This window comes from Rattus rattus, chromosome 13 (assembly GCF_011064425.1).
Source record: "Rattus rattus isolate New Zealand chromosome 13, Rrattus_CSIRO_v1, whole genome shotgun sequence".
Classification (NCBI taxonomy): Eukaryota; Metazoa; Chordata; class Mammalia; order Rodentia; family Muridae; genus Rattus; species Rattus rattus.
Genome location: NC_046166.1, coordinates 67,463,945 through 67,484,244, shown reverse-complemented (window position 1 = coordinate 67,484,244; position 20,300 = coordinate 67,463,945). Strand labels below are relative to the sequence as shown.

At 40.4% G+C, this 20,300-nt stretch overlaps 1 protein-coding gene across 1 annotated transcript in view; it reads right to left on the bottom strand.

Annotated features, from left to right (window-relative positions):
• The window catches only part of Csmd1 (CUB and Sushi multiple domains 1), a 1,514,424-nt gene that overhangs the window by 505,346 nt on the left and 988,778 nt on the right, over positions 1–20,300 (bottom strand). The window contains exon 7 of the mRNA XM_032918494.1: positions 9,697–9,774. Coding sequence (XP_032774385.1) covers positions 9,697–9,774 — 78 coding nt within the window. The remainder of the gene's footprint in view (positions 1–9,696; positions 9,775–20,300) is intronic.

The window sequence follows — 20,300 nt, the reverse complement described above, 5'->3', positions numbered from 1 at the left end:
CAAACTAGAAGACTGACTGCAGCAGATGCCAAGGACTCTAACAAGTGACAGAAGGGCCAGTGCTGAGCAGAGGGTCACAGTTGGTCATAAATCTACGTTTGTAAATAAGGATGCCTCATGTTCAGAGATCTCTGAACCAATGGAAATAACCCAGCAGCAGAAACCACAGAGCCATGGAGGAAACTTGCCATGCACTTTAACAAAAATGGTGTTGATCTGGAAAAGCTGTGGGCTACGTGACTCCCACAGTAGAACATCCTGGAAAAGAGAGAGCTTTGGAGAGCTGCAAAGGTTATCGTTATCCAGGGTTTATGGTGAAGGAGAGATGAAAGGACAGAAGGCAGGAGTTGATTGGTTGAGACTCCATGCTACTACTATGAGCCACATGACAGGGCACATTTGCTCAAAACCATGAGACATCTCATAATCAGAACGTATCCTAATAGAAACCACAGACTTAGATTTCAGCATAGTCTACTCATGGGGTCCTGAGAGCACTGAGAGAAATCCACTGGGAACTCTCCTTGTTTACTATTGCGGGACAGTGAACTTGAAGATACCCAAAATATCTTCATTAATGAACCAGAAAAATGCATAAAACAGCAGCAAAATAGAAGTCAGGAGGATCTCAGTCCTGGAAACCACAAGACTTTTAAACATGGATAGTGCTCTCGCTCCAAGGCCGAAGTAGTTGCTGAATAAAAAGACAGTTTTATTTCTTCATTCTTCAGTGGTATATAAATTGGTAAGTTGTCCATGTACCTAAAAATAAAGCCTGACATATATGCCTGTGGGTAACTCTAATTAATCCCAATCAAAACCAAAATCAAAACAAGACAACACGGCATACTGCAGGGCTCTAGTAGTCTTAGTTTGGGAAACATGGCTCTGGTAGACCTTACCCCACCCCACCCCCACCCCGTTCCTTTTGCCTTGATAAATCGTTAGATTACATTTTTCAAGCTAGCCACCAAGGTCTATTCCCTTATTTAGCCACTTCCTTACCCAATTAGCATGGCCATTCAATGCAAAGCAACTCATTTTAACAAAGGTTTCCCCCCTTTTCCTTTATCAAGGGCTATTTTCCTGTAGGCTAGAGTCTCCCCTCTATCCAGAGCCAATCCTTTGTCCCCTAGGGCAAATACCCCTCCTTCCCCTTCTCTTGTTACTTTCACCTTCTTCCTCTTCTTTTCTCCTGTGCTTGTCTCTCACAAAGCAAATAAAGCTTTGTGCTGAGAACTTGGTCTTGAGGTGTCTTGTGCTGACACACGCCTTGCAAGCACTGGTTGAGAAGAGGAGGAGGATGGGAATGGAAGGAAGACAGGAGAGAGTCTGGATTAACATGATAGAAGTACAGTGTGTAAGTGTTAGAGAATGTCATAGGAGACCCCATTATTATGTGTAATTAACGTAAGCTAATAACCCCCACGGTACCAAGATAGAATTTTTCAAGCTTTAGCTTAACTGAAAATTTTACATAAGAGATACTGAGCTACAACAACAACAACAACAACAACAACAAACTAATTTCTCAGTTAACTCTTTTTCTACATTGAATTCTAATGCAGGAATCACGAGAAACACAAATCTATTTCACTTCATAATAATTAGTTCGTCACACACACCCTGGAATGTTGGCTCATTTGCTCTCTAGCAGATGAGGAGGGCATGATTTTGGAGGCTGGTAGTACTAGAGGAAGTTACAATGTTGTCAAAGAACACCCAAGGAGAGGTTAGAGGGAGTCGGGTGCAGAGTGAAGGGAGTGGTCGAGACATTGAGGCTATCAGTCATCAAGGCCAGGCTTACATACCTCTCTTACCTCCTTGCATGAATAGTGGTGGATACATGAATCATTATAAACAGGAGAGATTTGTGAGGAGTGGGCACCATAAGGGTGGTAGGGAAGTAGAGGCTGGGAGTGGTCTCAAAAACTGATTTAATTACTTAAAATAATGCTATAGATAAGTCTTACTGGTCACCTATACGTAAACATAAGTAGTAGGACAGTTCACTAGAATCATCACTGACATTAAACCCTTTGCTGGATGAGGTTATACACCCATCAAATCTGTCCACAATTGATGGTTTCTAATATCATAAAAGAGATAGTATGTTATTAATATTACCTGTAGTATTTTCAGAGGAGATACTCATAGAAAGAAAATCATATACTTTCCTGATTATCTTTAATCGTTTTAAAAATTATATACAAATCAGCCCTTTTCTTTTCTTCTTTTTCCTTTTAAATCATCTCTTTTTTAACATACCATTCATACATATGGCTATTTTCCCCAATATCAAAAGTATATAAACCCAGAGTTCCTACCACATCCATATCTAAATAGAAAACCAGCACCTTCAGGTAGAACTTGAATACTAAAAGTTCTTGCATGTTCTTGAAACTGAATTTTTTGCAGAAGTCGTGATATTTCCAGATAGATATTCCAAGCAGAGTATTTGAATGCTTCCTGGTGTTTGTTGTCCAACTCAAGGGCAAATTCTCCAACAGATCATTTAAACAGGCAAATTGAACATGCAGAATTCTAATGCTGCCTGTAGAGAAAAACCTGGTAACATGGCATTTTGACTCTTTAAAGAATGTCACTTGTAATTCAGGATTTGACTCTCCACTGACTCCTGCCTCACCACAGACTATCACACATCTTAAGCAAGGCTTGTGTTTCCTCTACCACTGAGGCTTCCTGTAGCTTGCTTTCTTTCTATGAGAGTGTCAACTCACTGAATATAAGGGATATGACCAAACAAATATTATAAGGAGTAAATAATCAATAATTGTAATTAAATTATTTAATTCAATCAATAGGCTAATTAATAACAGCCCTCTGATTACTTAAAACCATCATTGTATATATTTGACTATTCCACTTCATTCAGAAGTTAATAAAAAAACCAATTGTCAGCTTTAGTCTCAAATCATAAGACCACATGTGAAACATTACAAATCAAGAATGTTGAAATAAGTGACTACAAATCAGGAAAATATATTTATTCATATCTTTATTATTTATAGTCAATTTTCATGGTTTAAATCTCATTCTTGGATGAATACAGCTCATCTGAGCTCACGTGGAAGTGGATCTATGAATGAGGGCAGTGTGACAGTTCTGTATTTGTCATCTACAATATTAGGTCTATAAGCTGAAACAGCCCTGCTGTTATAGGCTTCTGGAGGCTCTGGCTTTCTCTTTTTTTCTCTTTCCTTTTTCTCTGGGTATGATACTGCTTGGGGCAGATGTAACCTGTGGTTCCTCTTGGACCCATAGTCATCCTGCCCAAGGTTACTATGCTCCCAAGGGAAGCCAGATATATGTGGTTTTTTAACTGAAATCTAGCAGATAAATAAAACCAATTCCTCCAAAGAAGCGTTGAAGAATATTAAAAGACAACATTCAGACATAAAGAAAGTATTGTACTCCATATGTTCCATAAAGGACTAGGATCTAGACTATATAACTAGTGGTGAAATGTCAACAACAACAACAACAGCAACAAAGCAATCAAAAATAGTCTCTGGGGCTGGAGAGGTGGCTCAGTGGTTAAGAGCACTGACTGTTCTTCCACAGTTCCTGAGTTCAATTCCCAGCAACCACAAACCATCTGTAATGAGATCTGATGTCCTCTTCTGGTGTGTCTGAAGACAGCTACAGTGTACTTATATATAATAATTAAATTAATAAAAAAAGTCTCTGAAAAAGAACAAAAAAGCAGGAAAAAAGCAGATGACTGAATCCTCCCTAGCATTAGTCAGTAAAGAATTACAACTTAATTTATCACCACGCTGAGACATTTGTACCCATCTATCAGAATGGATGAGGTCAAAGAATGAAAAGTGCACTTGCACTATCCTAGTTTTACATTCGGGACAGTGACTATGGAAGACAGTTTGATAATTTGCTAGTTTGCTAGTTAAACATGTGGTCATCATGGAGCATAGAAGTAATTCTACCTCTGGGCATCCATCCAAGGGAAGAGCTCCATTCATACAAAAGCTTGTTGGCAAACATTTGAAGCATTTTGATTCATAATTGTTCATGCTGGACCCAGATCCATGATCTTTCAAAGGATTAATGAGTAATTAGCCTGGCCTGTATCTGGCATTGAAAATCCATACAGCCAGAAAGAAACCTCCAATGGGGTGGAGCTTGGGGAAATTGTGCTGAATGGCAAGGCCCATTCAGAAGATTACATGCTGCATGCTTTCACATACATGGTAGTCTAAGATTATACATGGGCATCAAGTCGAAATTAGCAGTAGCCACCTGGAGGATGGCTATAAGGAAGGCCTTACACAAGGGAAGCACTTGGAAGTGTACATACAAATGTATGCATGGACATGCATGCAAACACACACACACACACAAACACACACACACACACACAACACACACATACACAGAGGTAAGCATGACACTACTAGATCTAATTACATTCTCAACAGTATCACACATCAATCTCTTCCTCTCCTTTCTATTTCATCTTTATCAGGGTATAAATGTCACCCATTGGGAGGCACAGAACTGGGGGCAGACATCAGAGGAGTTTGACTGCGTGCAGGTTAGTCATTCACTCCTAGGCCACCCTGGCTGATCTTGGGCACCAAGTTTTCTAACAACTGAGAAAGGCAGACACATTGTCTGCTCTGTAGCCTATATCAGCACTATCCCTGAGCCCCTCCTTTCATGGGCCACATCACAAAGAATCCATCAAACTCCTTAAAATCGGCTCTAAATAATGAGTATGTTCACCTCTTATTAAAGAATCTGGCATAATTATCTCAAAACTCCTCATAGACTGAGGGCAGAGTTATGAATTATGGACAAACTGATTCCTTTCTCCCTGGGAAAGAGAAATCAGCTTGGCTGTGAAAGTCTGTAATTGCATGAAAACAGTAACAAATATAATGCTTTGGGTATTATTTTGAGCATTTTCTTTAAATCTTTAGCGTGTATTCTTAATGAAATGACCTGGCTTGGGCTAGGCATCTTTTCCCAGTCCCTTTCTATCCATGGAGTATGTCTTGATTCTGAAACCCATCTACTAATCTACCTTGCAAGCCAGGGTCATTACTTGATCCTGCTGACTTATTTTCCTTGTGTCCAAAGTCAACACACTGAGTGGAATCGAGAAGAGAGCTTCAATGATTGATCAATTTATCCCTTGGAATTTTCTGACCAAACTCCCAACTATAGAATCACATAAGATCATTTCCCTATCAGCGTCTAGGCTCCCTCCTCTGACCAACATTAGAGGTACCCTCTATTCTATAGACACCCGCAGGCAAGAAGTCTCACAGTTATCCTGAGCTCCAAAGATAAAAAGATCAGGATATTTTATTTTGCAGAGTTTGATGAAGACATTTATGATGTGCTGAGCTGCTAGCATCTGCCATGGGCATGCTCAGACATACCACAGTCAGGGCCAGTGGAGGTAACTTTTCTAAGATTCTCTTAGTTTTAGGAATAAAAGAATGTAGCCTCTAGACCTGTTGCTAAGGGAATTCTATCTGGTAGTTAGTCAGGCTTTAGAGTTGGTTGCTCCAGATGCTCTAAGAGCGTTTTTATTTGTCAGTAGGTGTGCACTTTAATTTCACCATCCATAACCCAATAGCGTCCTATTTTTCTTGTCTTAATGGATCTTACAGTCCTGGTTGCCTTAAGAATCACGTGAATGTGAGTGTCCTGTGACACCGTGGACTGCCTAGCTTTGCAGGCAATATCTCCTTTCACTTCCCTTCCCCAGGTGTATCTAGCCATCAGCATTTTGCAAAAAGGTTTTCCTGGGTATTTGAGAAGATATTTCAGCTCCTGCAGTGACAAAAGCCTATTCGGATGCTGCATAATTTACTAACCTGATTTATAAAGCGCTACATTAAGTCTAGTACTTTCATGCAATATGAGGATAGAGCCTTCTGAGGAAAGCGAAGATCTGTAATGATCGCAATGCACCCTGGAATTACATGCAATGGAAGAAAGCAGATTGGGGCAATTATCCCTCTTTTTATTATTAAACCTTCGGATGGCTGTTAGAGGTTAATGGGACTATTATTTTTCCTTCTTTAAAAATCTGCCTTAAAGCTGATCTGGATGGCTCCACATGAGGAGCCTGGTTCTTGCAACAGCAGGCAGAGCTTCTATTAAGCAATGAGAGAGATCACACATGTATGCTATTACTCAAATAAATCCTAGAGCCTTCAAGCTCTGGAAATGAGCTCTGATGATGACAGGTGCCCTTGTACACTTAACAGCAAGCACGGTATCTTTGATGACATTTTTATAAAACACAATGTGTTTCTGTAGACGGGCAAAAGTAGTTATATTCATTGGAAGACTCTTTGAGAGGACTGATTGACAGAGTAACCACACCTCTCATTACTCCAGCAATTACAACCTGTGAAGATGCTGCCTGAAGATATATTCCAAACTGAAGCATCAGAGCACTGGCATTATCTATGGTTGATACACTTCCAGGGTGAAGGATGGGCCTATGTGACAGGGGCATTGGAAAAGCTGGAGTCAGGAGTGAAGTCAGAATGGCAGGCCTATCTTCCTAGGTCTCTTCTCAAAGTAGGTCACATGAAAATAATTTTCTAAAATGGTAAAAATGGTGAGCTGCCTTCTCTTCCTAATCTCCCAGAGGTACCGGATTAATAAGAATTCACTTTCTTCCTTGCCTTCCTCTTAGCTTCTGAAGATCTGTTTATAAAGAGAAGACCTAGGCCAGAAGATGTCCCTGGTGAAACCTAGTGCTGGGAGATTTGAGTCCTGAGTCACACTGAGCCAAGGAAACAAGAACTGGTTCAAGATGGAGTACTTGTTTTTTAAACATAATTAATCAGTGACTATATGGCCCCTAGTTTTTTTTTTTTTTTTTTTTTGGTTGTTGTTGTTGTTTGTCTTTTTATTTGATTTCTATAGTTACTTCAAACTTAAAAAAACAAAACCTGGGAAAATGGTGGTGAACATGCTGCATGGTTGGTTCACCATGGCCCAGGGAGTGAGGAGAAAATTTTCCAGTTTTAGGAAATGGGTTTGCCAGTCATTCAAGTACATCATGCAAATATTCTAAGCTTGTGCTGCCCATTTCCCGTGTCCTGAGTGAGGCCCCACTTTGAAGTACAGGCTTTAAAGCAGAACCATGGATTGAATCTTTTGTCTGCTTCTATATCAGACAAAGGAAAAGCTAGCAGTTAATGTGTGGATGCCGGCATGAACACAATCAGCTATCAGCTCTTGTCTGCCAATAGCATGGTGCAGTGGTTTGATAGGAATCTCCACCATTGACTTATGTCTGAAGGCTTGGCCAGAGGGGTGGCACTATTTGGAGGTGTTGCCTTATTGGAGTAGGTGTGGCCTTGTTGGAGGAATTGTGTCACTCTGGGGTCAGGCTTGGAGGTGCTACATGCTCAGCTAAGCCCAGTGTGGCCCACAGTCTCTTCCTGCTGACTGTAGACCAAAATGTAGACCTCTCAGCACCTTCTCCAGCACCATGTCTGCCCGCAGGCCGCCATGCTTCCCACCATGATGATAATAGACTGAACCTCTGAAACTGTAAGCCAGCCCCAATTAAATGTTTTCCTTTATAAGAGCTACCTTGGTCATAATGTCTCTTCACAGCAATAAAACCAAAGTAAGATACACATGGTTGTATGCAAAATTAGGATGAATTGGAGTGATGGAAGTGAAAAACACACAAGTATAATTTTAAAGGTAGATAACATTGAGTACAAAACAATAAAAATGTTACAAATATAGACAGGAGACAAAAAATAAACTAAAAGCAGAAGCATGCTGTTAATATTTATTCCATTTGTTTGGTGGATATTCTTCTCCAAGACCTTCCCAGCAATATTATTGGCAGTATGCTATTGCCAAGTTCACCGTGCATTTAAAAGCAACTTTAGAATAGACAGGGCTCTTGAACCTACTCTCCTCTTCTGCTTGGCAGAAACAGCTGCAACCCAACACTCAATAGCTGGCCAGAGTGTGCTGTCGATTCCTTAGAGCAAATGTATATTAAATGTGTAGTCATTTGTCATTAACTTTGCATGAGGAAATTGTTTCCAGCTGAAAAGTAAAAACAAGCATCTGCTTTCCTCCTGCCTTATGGCTGTTTATATGACCGAGCTGTCCATCCTCCCAGGGAAAGCATACAGGATAAAAATGGCCCAGGGGAAAGCCTAGAAAAGGAGGAGAGATTGTATCTACCACAGCCCACCCAATGGCAGGATCTGGTAAAGCACACTTGTAATCTCAACATGTGCCAGAAGGACTGACAATTTCAAGGTCAGCCTGCTCTACACACACACACACACACACACACACACACACACACACACACACACACACACGCCAAACCACCAAGTCTCAAGCTTCCCTTTTGAAACTTCAGTTCCTGTAGTCCATTCCTATGAGGTATCAGATGGTCACATGTCTTGTGTCTTGTCAGGCTCAGACTTGCCCTATGCAAGGGCTTTCACATGGTGACCACTGTTACCTCTTTTCTCTATGAGGACTCTCAAGAAGAAAAAAAGGCTCTATGAGAGCAGAACATTGCAGAAAGATTACCTAGGATGATAGCTGACAGCTCACGGTTCATCCTGACCTTTTCATAGATCTTACAGACCCTATTTTGTCAAATGTCATCAAAGTCTAAGTTGCAGGAGACTCTAAACTATCTAGTGTTAAGTTCACTGTCAAGTTTTAAGAGGTTATGGTAAGGGGACTGAGGGGCTTGAGCCTGAACTTTAGCAGAGGGCACTAGAAAAAATAGAGCATAATATCTCTAATATGCATAAATTACCCAATCCTGTGAAAATCCACATGCAGTCAGTTGCCATGCTAAGTGTGAAGAATGTAAATTACTTTCTCACACCTTGCCCTCAAAGAGATGGTAAGGAATCAAGCAAACACAAAGGGAAAATGGCCATCGTTGTTGGCTCATAGCAGGCTTAGAACTTGTCCTAACAAGCACACCTCAAGCCACAAGAGAGCCACATAGGAGACCAGTGTCAGTATCTCTCTTGACCTCTACAAGGTCCCCTGCTACTAAACTCTGTGATAACTGATGGAAATTCTGACTCCTCTCTCTTAGACATAGAACCATTTCATGGGATAACTAACTATACAGTGCCCAGTGAATGACGATAGGTAAGGGCCATATAGAATATTTCAGCATATCTTGACGATAATCTTGCACAAGGAATTACTGGTTTAGTATTATTGACAATGAATTTTCAACCTAAACATAGCAAGAGCTTGTATAGCCAGAATCTGTGCCCCATCTTCCTCTAGAAAATACTTCACTTTGTCTTCAGCTGTCCTTTTAGAGTCAACTATTTCCCTCAATCACACATTGAGCTCTTACATTTTCTTTACTTCTTCCTTTTCATTAATGTTGAATTCTCAAGCATGGCACAGAAAGTTTGGTACTGCTTAGAGACAGGAGAGGACACTTTCTAGTGTTGAGAGAGGAATTATCAGATTTGTCACTTCTTTTCTTGGTGGGGACAGGGGAGAAAACCTGTCATGTATAAGCTATGCTAGTGTCAACCCAGCAGAACAATATGTGCCCTGTGAATGGAGCATCAGATCTAATGCTGACTTAATACACAAATGATTTTGTCAAGCTGTAGATCACATCATTAGGTATCAAAACATAGAAAGAAGGTAACTCACAGACAGAGTTTTTGTGGCTGCTGTCCTTGCTTGGTAGCATTTTGACTCCTCTGGATTTCAGCTCAATTGCCTTTTTCACTGAAAGAAAACAAAACAAATTATCAGATGAGACTCAGAGTTCACAAAGTCATACTTTAATCTCACAGCAAATCCAGTCTTAACACACTTCTGGCACCCCCTGATCTAGGGACCAGGATCTAAAAGGCCATTGAGAGGAAACAGATGGAAAACAGGTTACAGATAATTAAGTCTTTTTGGCAGGAAAATGTATCTCATGACCATGTATCCAGAGCTGAAAATAAATGACAGTGGAACTCACCTTCCACATCCAAACCCACTCACTGTCAGGAATCACCACTTGGATGCATCATTGTTGTCTCCCTAACCACACAGAGTAGATTGTACTTTCAGAGTTTCCATAGTGACCCCGACCCTGATGCTTTCTAAATAATTTACTGTATTCATGAAATTCTTTTCACAAAAATAGATGCTGACCATACATTTATTCGTGTTTTAAATCAGCTATTTAAATTTTGTCATGTGGCATTTATGAACTACAGCATAGAAACACCATGTTAGAATGTGTAGGTTAAACATGAAGGAACCCATCTCCTTCCCTCCCCTGACTCAACACAAACCCACAGGAAACAGTTTTAGCAAAGGCCAGATAATGTATACAGTCTACACTGATGTCACCTGATCTTTCCTAAAGCCAGAGAAGAACAGAGACCAGTGATGTCACTGAATCTTTTTTACTTTATTTTATTTTAATGGAACAACAAAAACAAAGCAATTCTTTGCCACCTATCCCCTCTCTAATAAAATCTGAGATTTGTTATTTCTTAGAAGATTTTGAGTCTTTTCACTTCTTCACTGGGAAAAACCCTTCATAGAAGGAACTTTACAGAGCAACAGAATTAGAGGGTCCTCTAGGAAGACCTGGGGATGACCTAGACATAGTCTCACCAGTAGTCTGGGAAGGAGGTAGATGTCTGCCCTGTCCCCCTTGGTATCCTGACAAGCAGAATATCACTCATTTTGTATACAGGAATCTGGAGGACATTCACAACTCCACAGCCAAACTGAAGCCTTGGGCTAGTGTCTCCCTGTTCTCTGGATCAGCAGGTGTTAGATGTTGGATAGACAGAATTCTACGAAGGCAATTGTCATTGAATTATTTTTCAAGTTCTTCCTTTTTATGTAAGCTGCCTTGTTCAGACATCTCTATTCAGTGTAGATGGGGCTTCTATTTACTTCCTTATTGGCATAAGCAAAAGAGCTGACCTTCAACTTATAGTCTTCTTTTGGCTAATCTGAATCTGAAATGTGTAGAATCCTTTAGCACTATAAACAGCAAAGCTTGAATGATACAAACATATACAAATGCTTGCTTGTGGGCTTAGCAGAGTAACAGAAAAAAAGCAGGAGTATGAAGGGAATATAATATCTTCCAGAGCTCCTCCCAAATGCATGGTTAATGAATGACAAGGTTAGCGTGGGTTCCCAGGACTAATGTTACTCATGGAGAAATTGAGGGGCACATCTTAGATTCATTGTGAGAAAGTGCTAGGTAATCAGAAATTCTCAATTGGTCTCTCCACTCTCCTGGATCATCAGCTGATCCAGTCCTTGAGTGCAGTGGGATTAAGGATGAGAGAATAAGTAGGGGTTCAGAATTCCTGTTGAGTATTATACGGTGAAAGACCACATCATGACCAGTTGTCCAGTCAGCAAATCAACTTAGGATGATTGAAAACTTATAAAGTTTTGGGGGAGAGAGGGCAGAAACATCCAGGAGGGGCAATGATCATTGGCTGGGGACTTAGAATGCACGGGATGCCGCATTAGCATGGGGAAGCATTTCAGGAATCTCAGTTGCTGGTTGCAGAGTTTGTGTCAGGAGAAAGGAAATTGTCCTTTCATTGGATGGTGGATATGTAACATTTCTCAGGTAGAGGCATATGTGTGAGTTTAGCTGGACAAGATCATAGAAGGAGAAAACTCATTGCTGAAGGGAGTCTCTGATAATGGGCCAAGCCCAGAAGCTATCCAGTCATGGCAGACTTTGACCTTAATTATCAGAGTTTTCCCACATTTGACCTTCAATACCTCAGACTGCACTGTTATAGAGCCACTGTGGTTCTGCCCATACTCTTTATGGGTGACTCACTCCATCCAGGGACCTAGCAGTATAAGGAGAGAAAAACCCAGAGAAATTACCTCACTGTGACGATGACTTAAACACCTTGAACCCTGTGGTCACTTGTGGTTGGTAATAGCTCTAACATCACCCACCTTTCCCTCTACATCCACAAGGTTTGACTTAAAGGTTTGGTAATTGGTTTCTCAGTAGCTGTCCACAGGGAGTCCTGCCCCATGTTTTCTATGTCTCAGTTTCCTTCTTTGTGATGTTAGTTTGTTATTTCTCATCTCTCTTTCTGTAGAGTGAGCAAACAGAAAGTGAGAGCAGGAAGCTGCCATCCCTTAGGACAGATCTTCCTGTGAGGTCTGCCCCAGAACCGTGTTTAAAAATTTTTAAAAATTAATTTAAAAATCTCGAGTGCCTTGATGTGTGTTCCCCATCATTTCTACTTTCTTCTACAGAAATAACTTTATCTTGACATAACTCAGGGGAGAGGAAATGAATGTGCAATGAGCAAGACAAAGGAGAATCAATGGAAAGATTATACAGTGTGTTAAACTCACAGCAAATTCCACTCAGTGTAAACAGATAAAACAAACAGAACTCAATTCTCTCAGAGTAAAAAGAAAGACTGAGAGGCGCACAGGGTGCCATAACAGTGTCTGAATATACTAGACCTCTCGGAGAACGTGATGAGCCCATAAATCCCACAATTCTACAAATAATTGTTTGAAGCTCTGTGAAGCTAAATTTCCACCAGGGATGCTTTATTTATTTTTCAATATGGTGGTATTAATTTTTTGTTACTCTCTGAGCCACTGAGTTCTGATGTATCTCATGTTCCTTTAGCCTCTTATTGGAGGACAATGGTGTTTGGCAATGTTGGCCAGAAAGAGTAGTTGACATATATATCCTTGGTCTACCAGTTGTCTGCACCTTTCGTTATGCCTCTCCCTTAGTATCATTCTTCTTCTTCCACACACAACAATTTCTTCAAATTCCTCTCCTCATCTTCCTCCTCCTCCTCTTCTTTCCATCTCCTTCTTTTTCTTCCTTTCTTCCTTTCTTTCCATTCTTTCTCCTTCTCCATCCCTTCCTTTGTCACTTCAGCTCCTATTGAGGCTCATGGAAAGACCCTAACTGACAAAGTGACAGGAGGAAGAGAATGCGGCATATCAACCTCAAATCTGCAGGATGCAGGGAAAGATGCTTCTCCCCAATTGCCTGCACACCTCCATGAAACAAACAGAAAGCTATTGAACTTGTTCATTCTAAGCATTTTGAAAGAAAGATAAACCCCCCCTTGTAATTCTCATGTTTAACCTCAGACCCAGCAAAAGAGAACCTGAGCTCAACTTAAACTTTTCTTCTTTCCTCTTTTTAGCATGGCTACTGAGACTTGATTGAATAGAGTTGTGAATTTATGCTTTGAAGATGACCAGCTTGGCTTTCCAATGAAAAGGCATATAAGATATATGTTTAGTTTGGGATCTATTGCTGTGTAAAGACACCATGATCAAGGCAAATCTTATAAAGGACAACATTTAATTGGAGATGGCTTACAGATTTAGAGCCTTAGCCAGTCATGGTAGGAAACATGGCTGTGTGCAGGCAGATTTGAATTTGGTGCAGGAGGAACCAAGAGTTTTATATTTTGATCCAAAGGCAGCCATTAGGAGACTGTCTTCAAGGCAGTCATGAGAAGGGTCTCTTCTGTACTGGGAGTAGGTTGAACATTAGGAGACCTGAAACTCACCTAGTGCCACCTCCAACAAGGTCAAACCCATTCCTACAAGGCCACACTTCCTAATAGTGCTACTTGCTGCTGGCGAAGCATTCAAACACATGAGTCTATGGGGGCCAAACCTATTCAAACCACCACAATGTAGAAAGACTGCAATAGGGATTCTGGTCAATCCTGGATAATATAGCATCATAAGTAACATAAATAACTAAGTCATACACTTAGACAGTGGTGACCAGAGGCTGAACTTGATACCAGGGAGTCAATGGGCAAAGGACATAAGAGCTCAATTTAGACAGATGAGTCCATGAGTTCTATTTGCATAGCATGGTGGCTGTGGTTAATGTTGTATGCATGCTTGAGTTTAGCCAAGAAAGTTAATTTTAAACCTTAACATAAATAAATATTTAAAAATGTGGAGAGCAAATATATAGTCTTGGGCATCTGAAATGTTTAATTTCTCGTTTGTGGCACAGTTTGAATGGTTTACGAGATATAGTTGTGGTGGAAGAAGTATGTCATTGAAGGTGGACTAAGAGTTTGAAGGCTAGGAGAGAGGGAGGGTTCGGGGATCTTGGCCCGGAAACCGGGAAGGGGAATAACCATCAAAATGTAAATAAGAAATACTCAAGTTAATAAAGATTAAAAAAAAAGAGTTTGAAGGCTTCAACCATTCCATGTTTGTTGTCTCTGTCAGATGTTTGTGGTTAAAGATCCCTTCCCTCAGCTTCTGCTTCAGCAGGTCTCTCTGTTGCCAGTTGTCAGGCCTCCCTTCCATGACACAGTTGCATCCCCGTATAGCCATAAGGCAAATGAACCCTTCTTTCTATAGTTGCCTTGGTCATGACATTTTATCATATCAACAGGAAAGTATCCAATATATTGGCACACATTCTAGTGCTAGGACAGCTGAAAGTGCCATGCATCACCAAGGAAGGGACCAGCCTTGGAAAGAAAGGAAAAGAAAGAGAAAAGGAAAATAATAAATAAATCCCCCACTTGTTTTCTTAACTATGCCTCTAGAGCTAGAAGTTGATTGTTGAGTTTATCTCTCCACTCTATTATTGGCCAAGAACAAATGTCTTTGTGGTTCAAATAAAATTCAGGTTGTTTCAAACAAAGTTATTGTTCTGAGTGTGAAGATAAAACCTATTGAGAAACCTGGCTAACAGCAGCGAACTATCAAAACTGACAAACAGCTTCTGTTGGCTTTAAAAACTCGGGATTTGACACAGATCAGTCAAAATAGAAATCATGTTTATTTACCAAGAGAATTACCATAATTTTATGAATGAATTTTTAGACTGAAAGCATTCTATTGAAGTGGTAAGTACATGGGCAGTTCATTCTTAGAGGGCAGCCATGCTCATCCCTATACTACCAAGACCTCCCCAAACTTGGTTCTTATTGAGGAATTCTTACACTCTGTCATTATCTAGACAGTATATGACATATACTAAATCATGAGTTGCCTCTCTCATTGGTCAGAATCATTCTTTTCCCATAAATACCCCCTTTTCACATATTTGTCCTATAATTATTTAATCAACATGGCAACAACTATAATCAACCTTTTGTGTATATTGTCTTATGGCACCGTGTATGATACAATTTATTAATACAATTTATTAGTTTTAATTTTTTCTTGGTTTTTCCTTCCTAACACTGGGTCTCTCAGTGTATCCCAGGCTTGTCTGGGAATCATGACTCATGACTCATCTGCATTGAACTCCCAAATACTGGGATCATAAGAGTTTGTCACCATGCCTAGCCTCATTTGGATGAATTCATTCTGAATTTAAGAGGCAATGGTTCATTTTAGAACTATGCTTTCTGCTTTAATAGTTTTTTTTAACATTTTTGTATTTCTTTCATTGTCAGAAAATAAAATTATTTTTGAATATGCTACAGTCTTTTCAATATTTTTGTCATTTAACACAAAATTAAGAATTAAAAGGCAATACCATGCCTTAAGGAATTGCAGCTGTTCAAACTCCTTTACTGTCCATAAAACTCAAGTTTTTCTAGGAGCTTTCACACCTCAGTCTGTTACAAATTGTTTCAAACATTAGGACATTAGAATTGTTTCTAAATTAATCATTCACATCATTACTTAGTCTAAAATCATGATCTCTCTAATTAACACTGATTTTATTGAATTTTACCTTGAAAAAGCCATAAAAATCCAGAAGATTTTGTATTTTAAACACATTTAACTTCAACCCATCATTGAACAGTCTGAGGGTTATAAAATGGCTAAGCATGGCCCTAGCGTCCTGGCGTCTGTCATGTACAGTGTCAAGTTCGAGTGCTGAGAGAGGCACAATCACAGGGTCTCAACCATGGCCACTCTGAAGATAAAGAAGCCATGTTCTCATGAGAGTCAGATCTCCAGCATCTCCACCTGAACTAATCATGTCAAATTCATGATCTAACACCCCTTCATGCATTTGTTTTGTTGAGATGTGTATCTGATATGTAACCCAAGTCAGTCTTATATACATGGGTACATTCCTGCCTCAGCCTCCCAGTATTAGAATTGTAAGCAGAGTCCATTTCGTCCAGCTTCGCTGTTTTCTTTCCTCTGCTGTGACCAGATTTTTCTATTCCTTTTTAGTTTTTCTGCTTAAGTGATCAGTTTAATACACAAACATGCTACCTTATTCCAATTCCTCTAAGAAATCTCAAGAGAAAGAGGCGCAAAGCAACTAGAACCCCACTAGGAAATGGTGGTGTTCTTCCCCCTAGCTTCTGAGAGCAGGAAGGGTAGGCTGTCTCTTCGCATCCCCTCATTTACCTCCTAAAGCTGAAACAGATGTCTCCAAAGTCAGCTCCCACTTCCCTTCGACTGAAGCTGCTACTGAGTTCTCTATGCAGCCACTGCCTCCAACACACCCTGCTATGTCAGCTTTCACTCAGCTCTGGCTGAGTTTAGCCTAACACAATGGCTACTCACTCTCAAAGGCTGATCTTTATAGGACTGCCCCATGTCTAAACTACTCATGTGACCCATTGGTCACATAAACAAGGCACGTATCCAAGCTACTCACTTTATGAGTAGCTACTGGCTTCTTCACTGATAATTACTTAAACATATTTTACATTGAAAATGTATCTGCTTTCTTTTCTGTGCTTGTGGTGTCAAACAAGAAGCATTTTGGCAAACACTCTCTGTTGAGATGGTTCCCATCTGTAAAGATTTCTTTTAAGACTTTATCATAGTTCATGGCACAACATGTGTAGAATTATATAAGTACACGTATATTGTTGTATAATGCCAAACTTTTCTAAATTCGGACTTTGGCTGAATAAGTATATACTATTTTCTAAGCACTCTTTTTAAGACATGTGTTAATGTCTCTTGATATCAACCACATCATGATAAAGGGTCCTGAGGAAGGAATAAGGATCTGTTGTTGTGAGAAAACACTGGGTCCTCAGAGGGCTCACACAATTCCAAAAGCAAAATGAAACTTTGTAGGATGATGTCACAGGTGAGGCAGGTACAAGATAGGAGGAGGCCTGTCATTGGATGAGAAGGAAGGATGGGCGGAAGAGAAGTTTGAAGGAAGAGGAGGAGACTAGGACAGAAAGGAGACAGGACGACAGAGGAGAGGGTGAGAAGCCATGGCAGGTGATGTTAAAATTCCGCTCTGTGTATTTACAGGTTGTTATCAATGTTCCTAAGGGATGGATGGTACTGGGCTTTGTATGTTTAAGTGGGCAATTATATCTTACCAATAGGATCTAAGATTATTGTGTTGTGTGTTCTTTTATGTGAGGGTTTGAGTGTAGGAAAGTGTGCGGCTGGGATGTGTTTCCACCAAGATATCTAGCAGCTATATTGGGACACCGCGGTGCGAACCCAGTGAGGTAAAAGACAACCATACATTTTTTTTATTGTTATATTTTTACAACAAAACTTTGACCTCTCTGCCTCATTTTGCATCTTCTTGTCTCCTTTACTGTGGATGAAGGCACAGAGATAAGTCATTCTCCTAACCCTGCAACGTCCTTGGGTCAGGGATGGAAAACTTGACAGGACAGGCCTTTGAGGCGAGCATCCATCAGGCAGCTGAAGCAATTTACCTGAGAAACCCGTCTTATCAAGAAATAAGGACTTGGTCAGACCTCCTTACAGAACTGGAGCTGAGATGAAGATGGGCAGAGCTCTGTTAGTGCCCAGTAATAAATTCCTCTTGTCCAATTCTGCCTCTGCTTACACCTAAAGCACACGCCCCATAGCAGACCGGAAGTCAATTGACCCCTTTATCTGTTTCTCTTCCAAATATGAACAGATAGGATAAATCTTCCCTCCGTGACTTTCACCACCATCCATCTCTTTACTAGCGAACAAGCAGCTCAGCCAGATGTATGGGGCTGCCTGGGCCTGAGTTTTAACCTTAAAGAAAAGAAATCCAGTTATAACACTGTCATAGAGCATTGATGCTGTATCATTCTATTATTCTCCATAGGATTGATTCTCTTTGTGGCTATTGCATAAAATTTGATAAAAATCTAAAAATTTATTAAGAGGAAATCAGAGAATCAAAAGAGCACATTGCCCGTAGGTAGCTAGTGTTGTAGTTTTAAATTTTTCCGCCTAATTCCATGGGAATGGCACAAATTAACACAGGAAGTTGATAAAGGTGACTATTTTTTTTTCCAGAGGAAAAAAATAGAGTTGTAATTTCAACTCTGCTTAAATTACTTCTTCCCATGTTTTCCTTAAAATGCACTTAATAATGGTCACCTTTAGCGTGAGTCAGCACCTCTGCTTGCTCTCTGGGCCTCTGTGTAACTCAGAGTACCTGTTGACCGTGTGTTCAAACCCTGGTCCATTTCTCTAAGTAAACTGCTAGAATGAGAATGAGCCATGGCTGTCACCCCGTCAGACTGAATTGATTGCTAAAAAAAAGCTGTGTCAGCTACCTCACCACTCATACCCAGGAATATCTTAACTAAACCTCATCTGTCACCAGTCTTCCAGAAAACAATCACCAAGCAGCTAGGCGAAAATGGATCCCAGTGTTATCTACATTGAAACTAACGGATGCACTTACTGGCTCGCTTGTTGACGAATATCTCATAGTGACGCCTCGTCATGTACAGGTTATTTTACAGGGAGCTTAATTGTTGCTGCGGTGAGTCGTTTTTATGTTCTAGAAATAACTGCTGTGTTGTTTTCCCAAGGTCATCTCTTCTGCGGTTCTCATTACACAATTATACAAAGGCAGGCGTCCCTACATCTCTCTCAGACGCTAGGATGCCCTTGAACAGCAACCTTTGCAACTAACTAACATCTGTGCTCTGGAGCCTAGATGATCCGATTTCAGTTTTGTGTTTAAACCAGCCAGTCTGCTCAGTCTGAGAATGAGCTGGTGCAACTCAATGCAGTAAGTGACACGCAGCACTCACCTCTAACAGTGCCATGGCTGGCTGCCCTTGCCAAGTGGTCATTGGAAACCTTTAGTCGAAGGTCCCCTTAAAACACTAGAATGATAATTTCACATGCACATGTACATGTGAGCAAATTGCAACAGTCATGCGTGTATTACATCAGTCAGACAGAAACGTTTGTGTCTTTCCCGAATGTCTGGATTTCTTTAATAGAAATAAAGTCACAAACTAAGTCAATTCTGGTGACTGTAAATTTTCAAGTTGTTTTATCCCTGAGACCTGGCTGCTGAAAAACAAAAAAATCTTTAATTCAATCTTTGTTGTCAGTATTAACTCTCATACATTATACTCCATATATCAACATTGTATTATTTATTTAGTTATTTTAAGATATTTATTTTTATGTATGTATGTATATATATATATATATATATAAGAATGTATGTATGTATGTCCATGTACATGCCTATGGATGCCAGAAAAGAACACTGGATCCTCTGGGGCTGAAGTTACAGGTGGTCAAGTCACCCAACAAGGCTTCTGGGAACCAAACTCCAGTCTTCTGTAAGAGGAGCAAGTGCTTTTCACTTTTAGATCATGCCTTCAGCACTAATATTTTAAAAACAGTAAAAAAAAAAGTCCTTCCACCATAGTAATGCCTTTAGTGCCTTGAAACTGAGTAAAGGAAGTGTATGCATAGGGCACCTGGTGAGATAGCACAGCAGTTAAAAGTCCATGTCATGTTTTTAGAAGATCTGAGTTCAGTTCACAGCACTCATCTGGAAGCGTCAAACTTTGGGTGACTCCAGCTCCAGTGTATTCTATGCCCCACCCTCACCCCAGTGTCCTACATGAGCACTGCATTCATATGCCCCCACATGCACAGATGTGCATAAATATAAAACAAAAATCTTTCATGAAAGTGTATCTTATGACAGAATGTTATAAGGATTAAAGAGTCCCAACATGGCTCAAGAGTTCAATGAGACCCCACTGGAGGCACACGAACATACTTGGTAAAGATGCAGATACAAAGGGACCCACGGTTAGACATTAGAGAACTCCAAGTGATATCTCAGCCAGTGGTCCAGAGTCAGCTAAAGGTTCCCAGGACTGAGAGCCTTTAGGTTGCATTGAGGTATAGCATTCATTCATAAGACCATGGACATTGTGGGGATGAAGTAAACAATCTGGACCAGATGGATACATGTGCGATGGACAGAGGGAAGTCCAAGCAAGCCATGAGAGCAGTGTAAACTTGTTAGGAGCTATAGTAGGACAAGCTAATAACTAGCTGGTAGCCTTCCTGAGATGGCC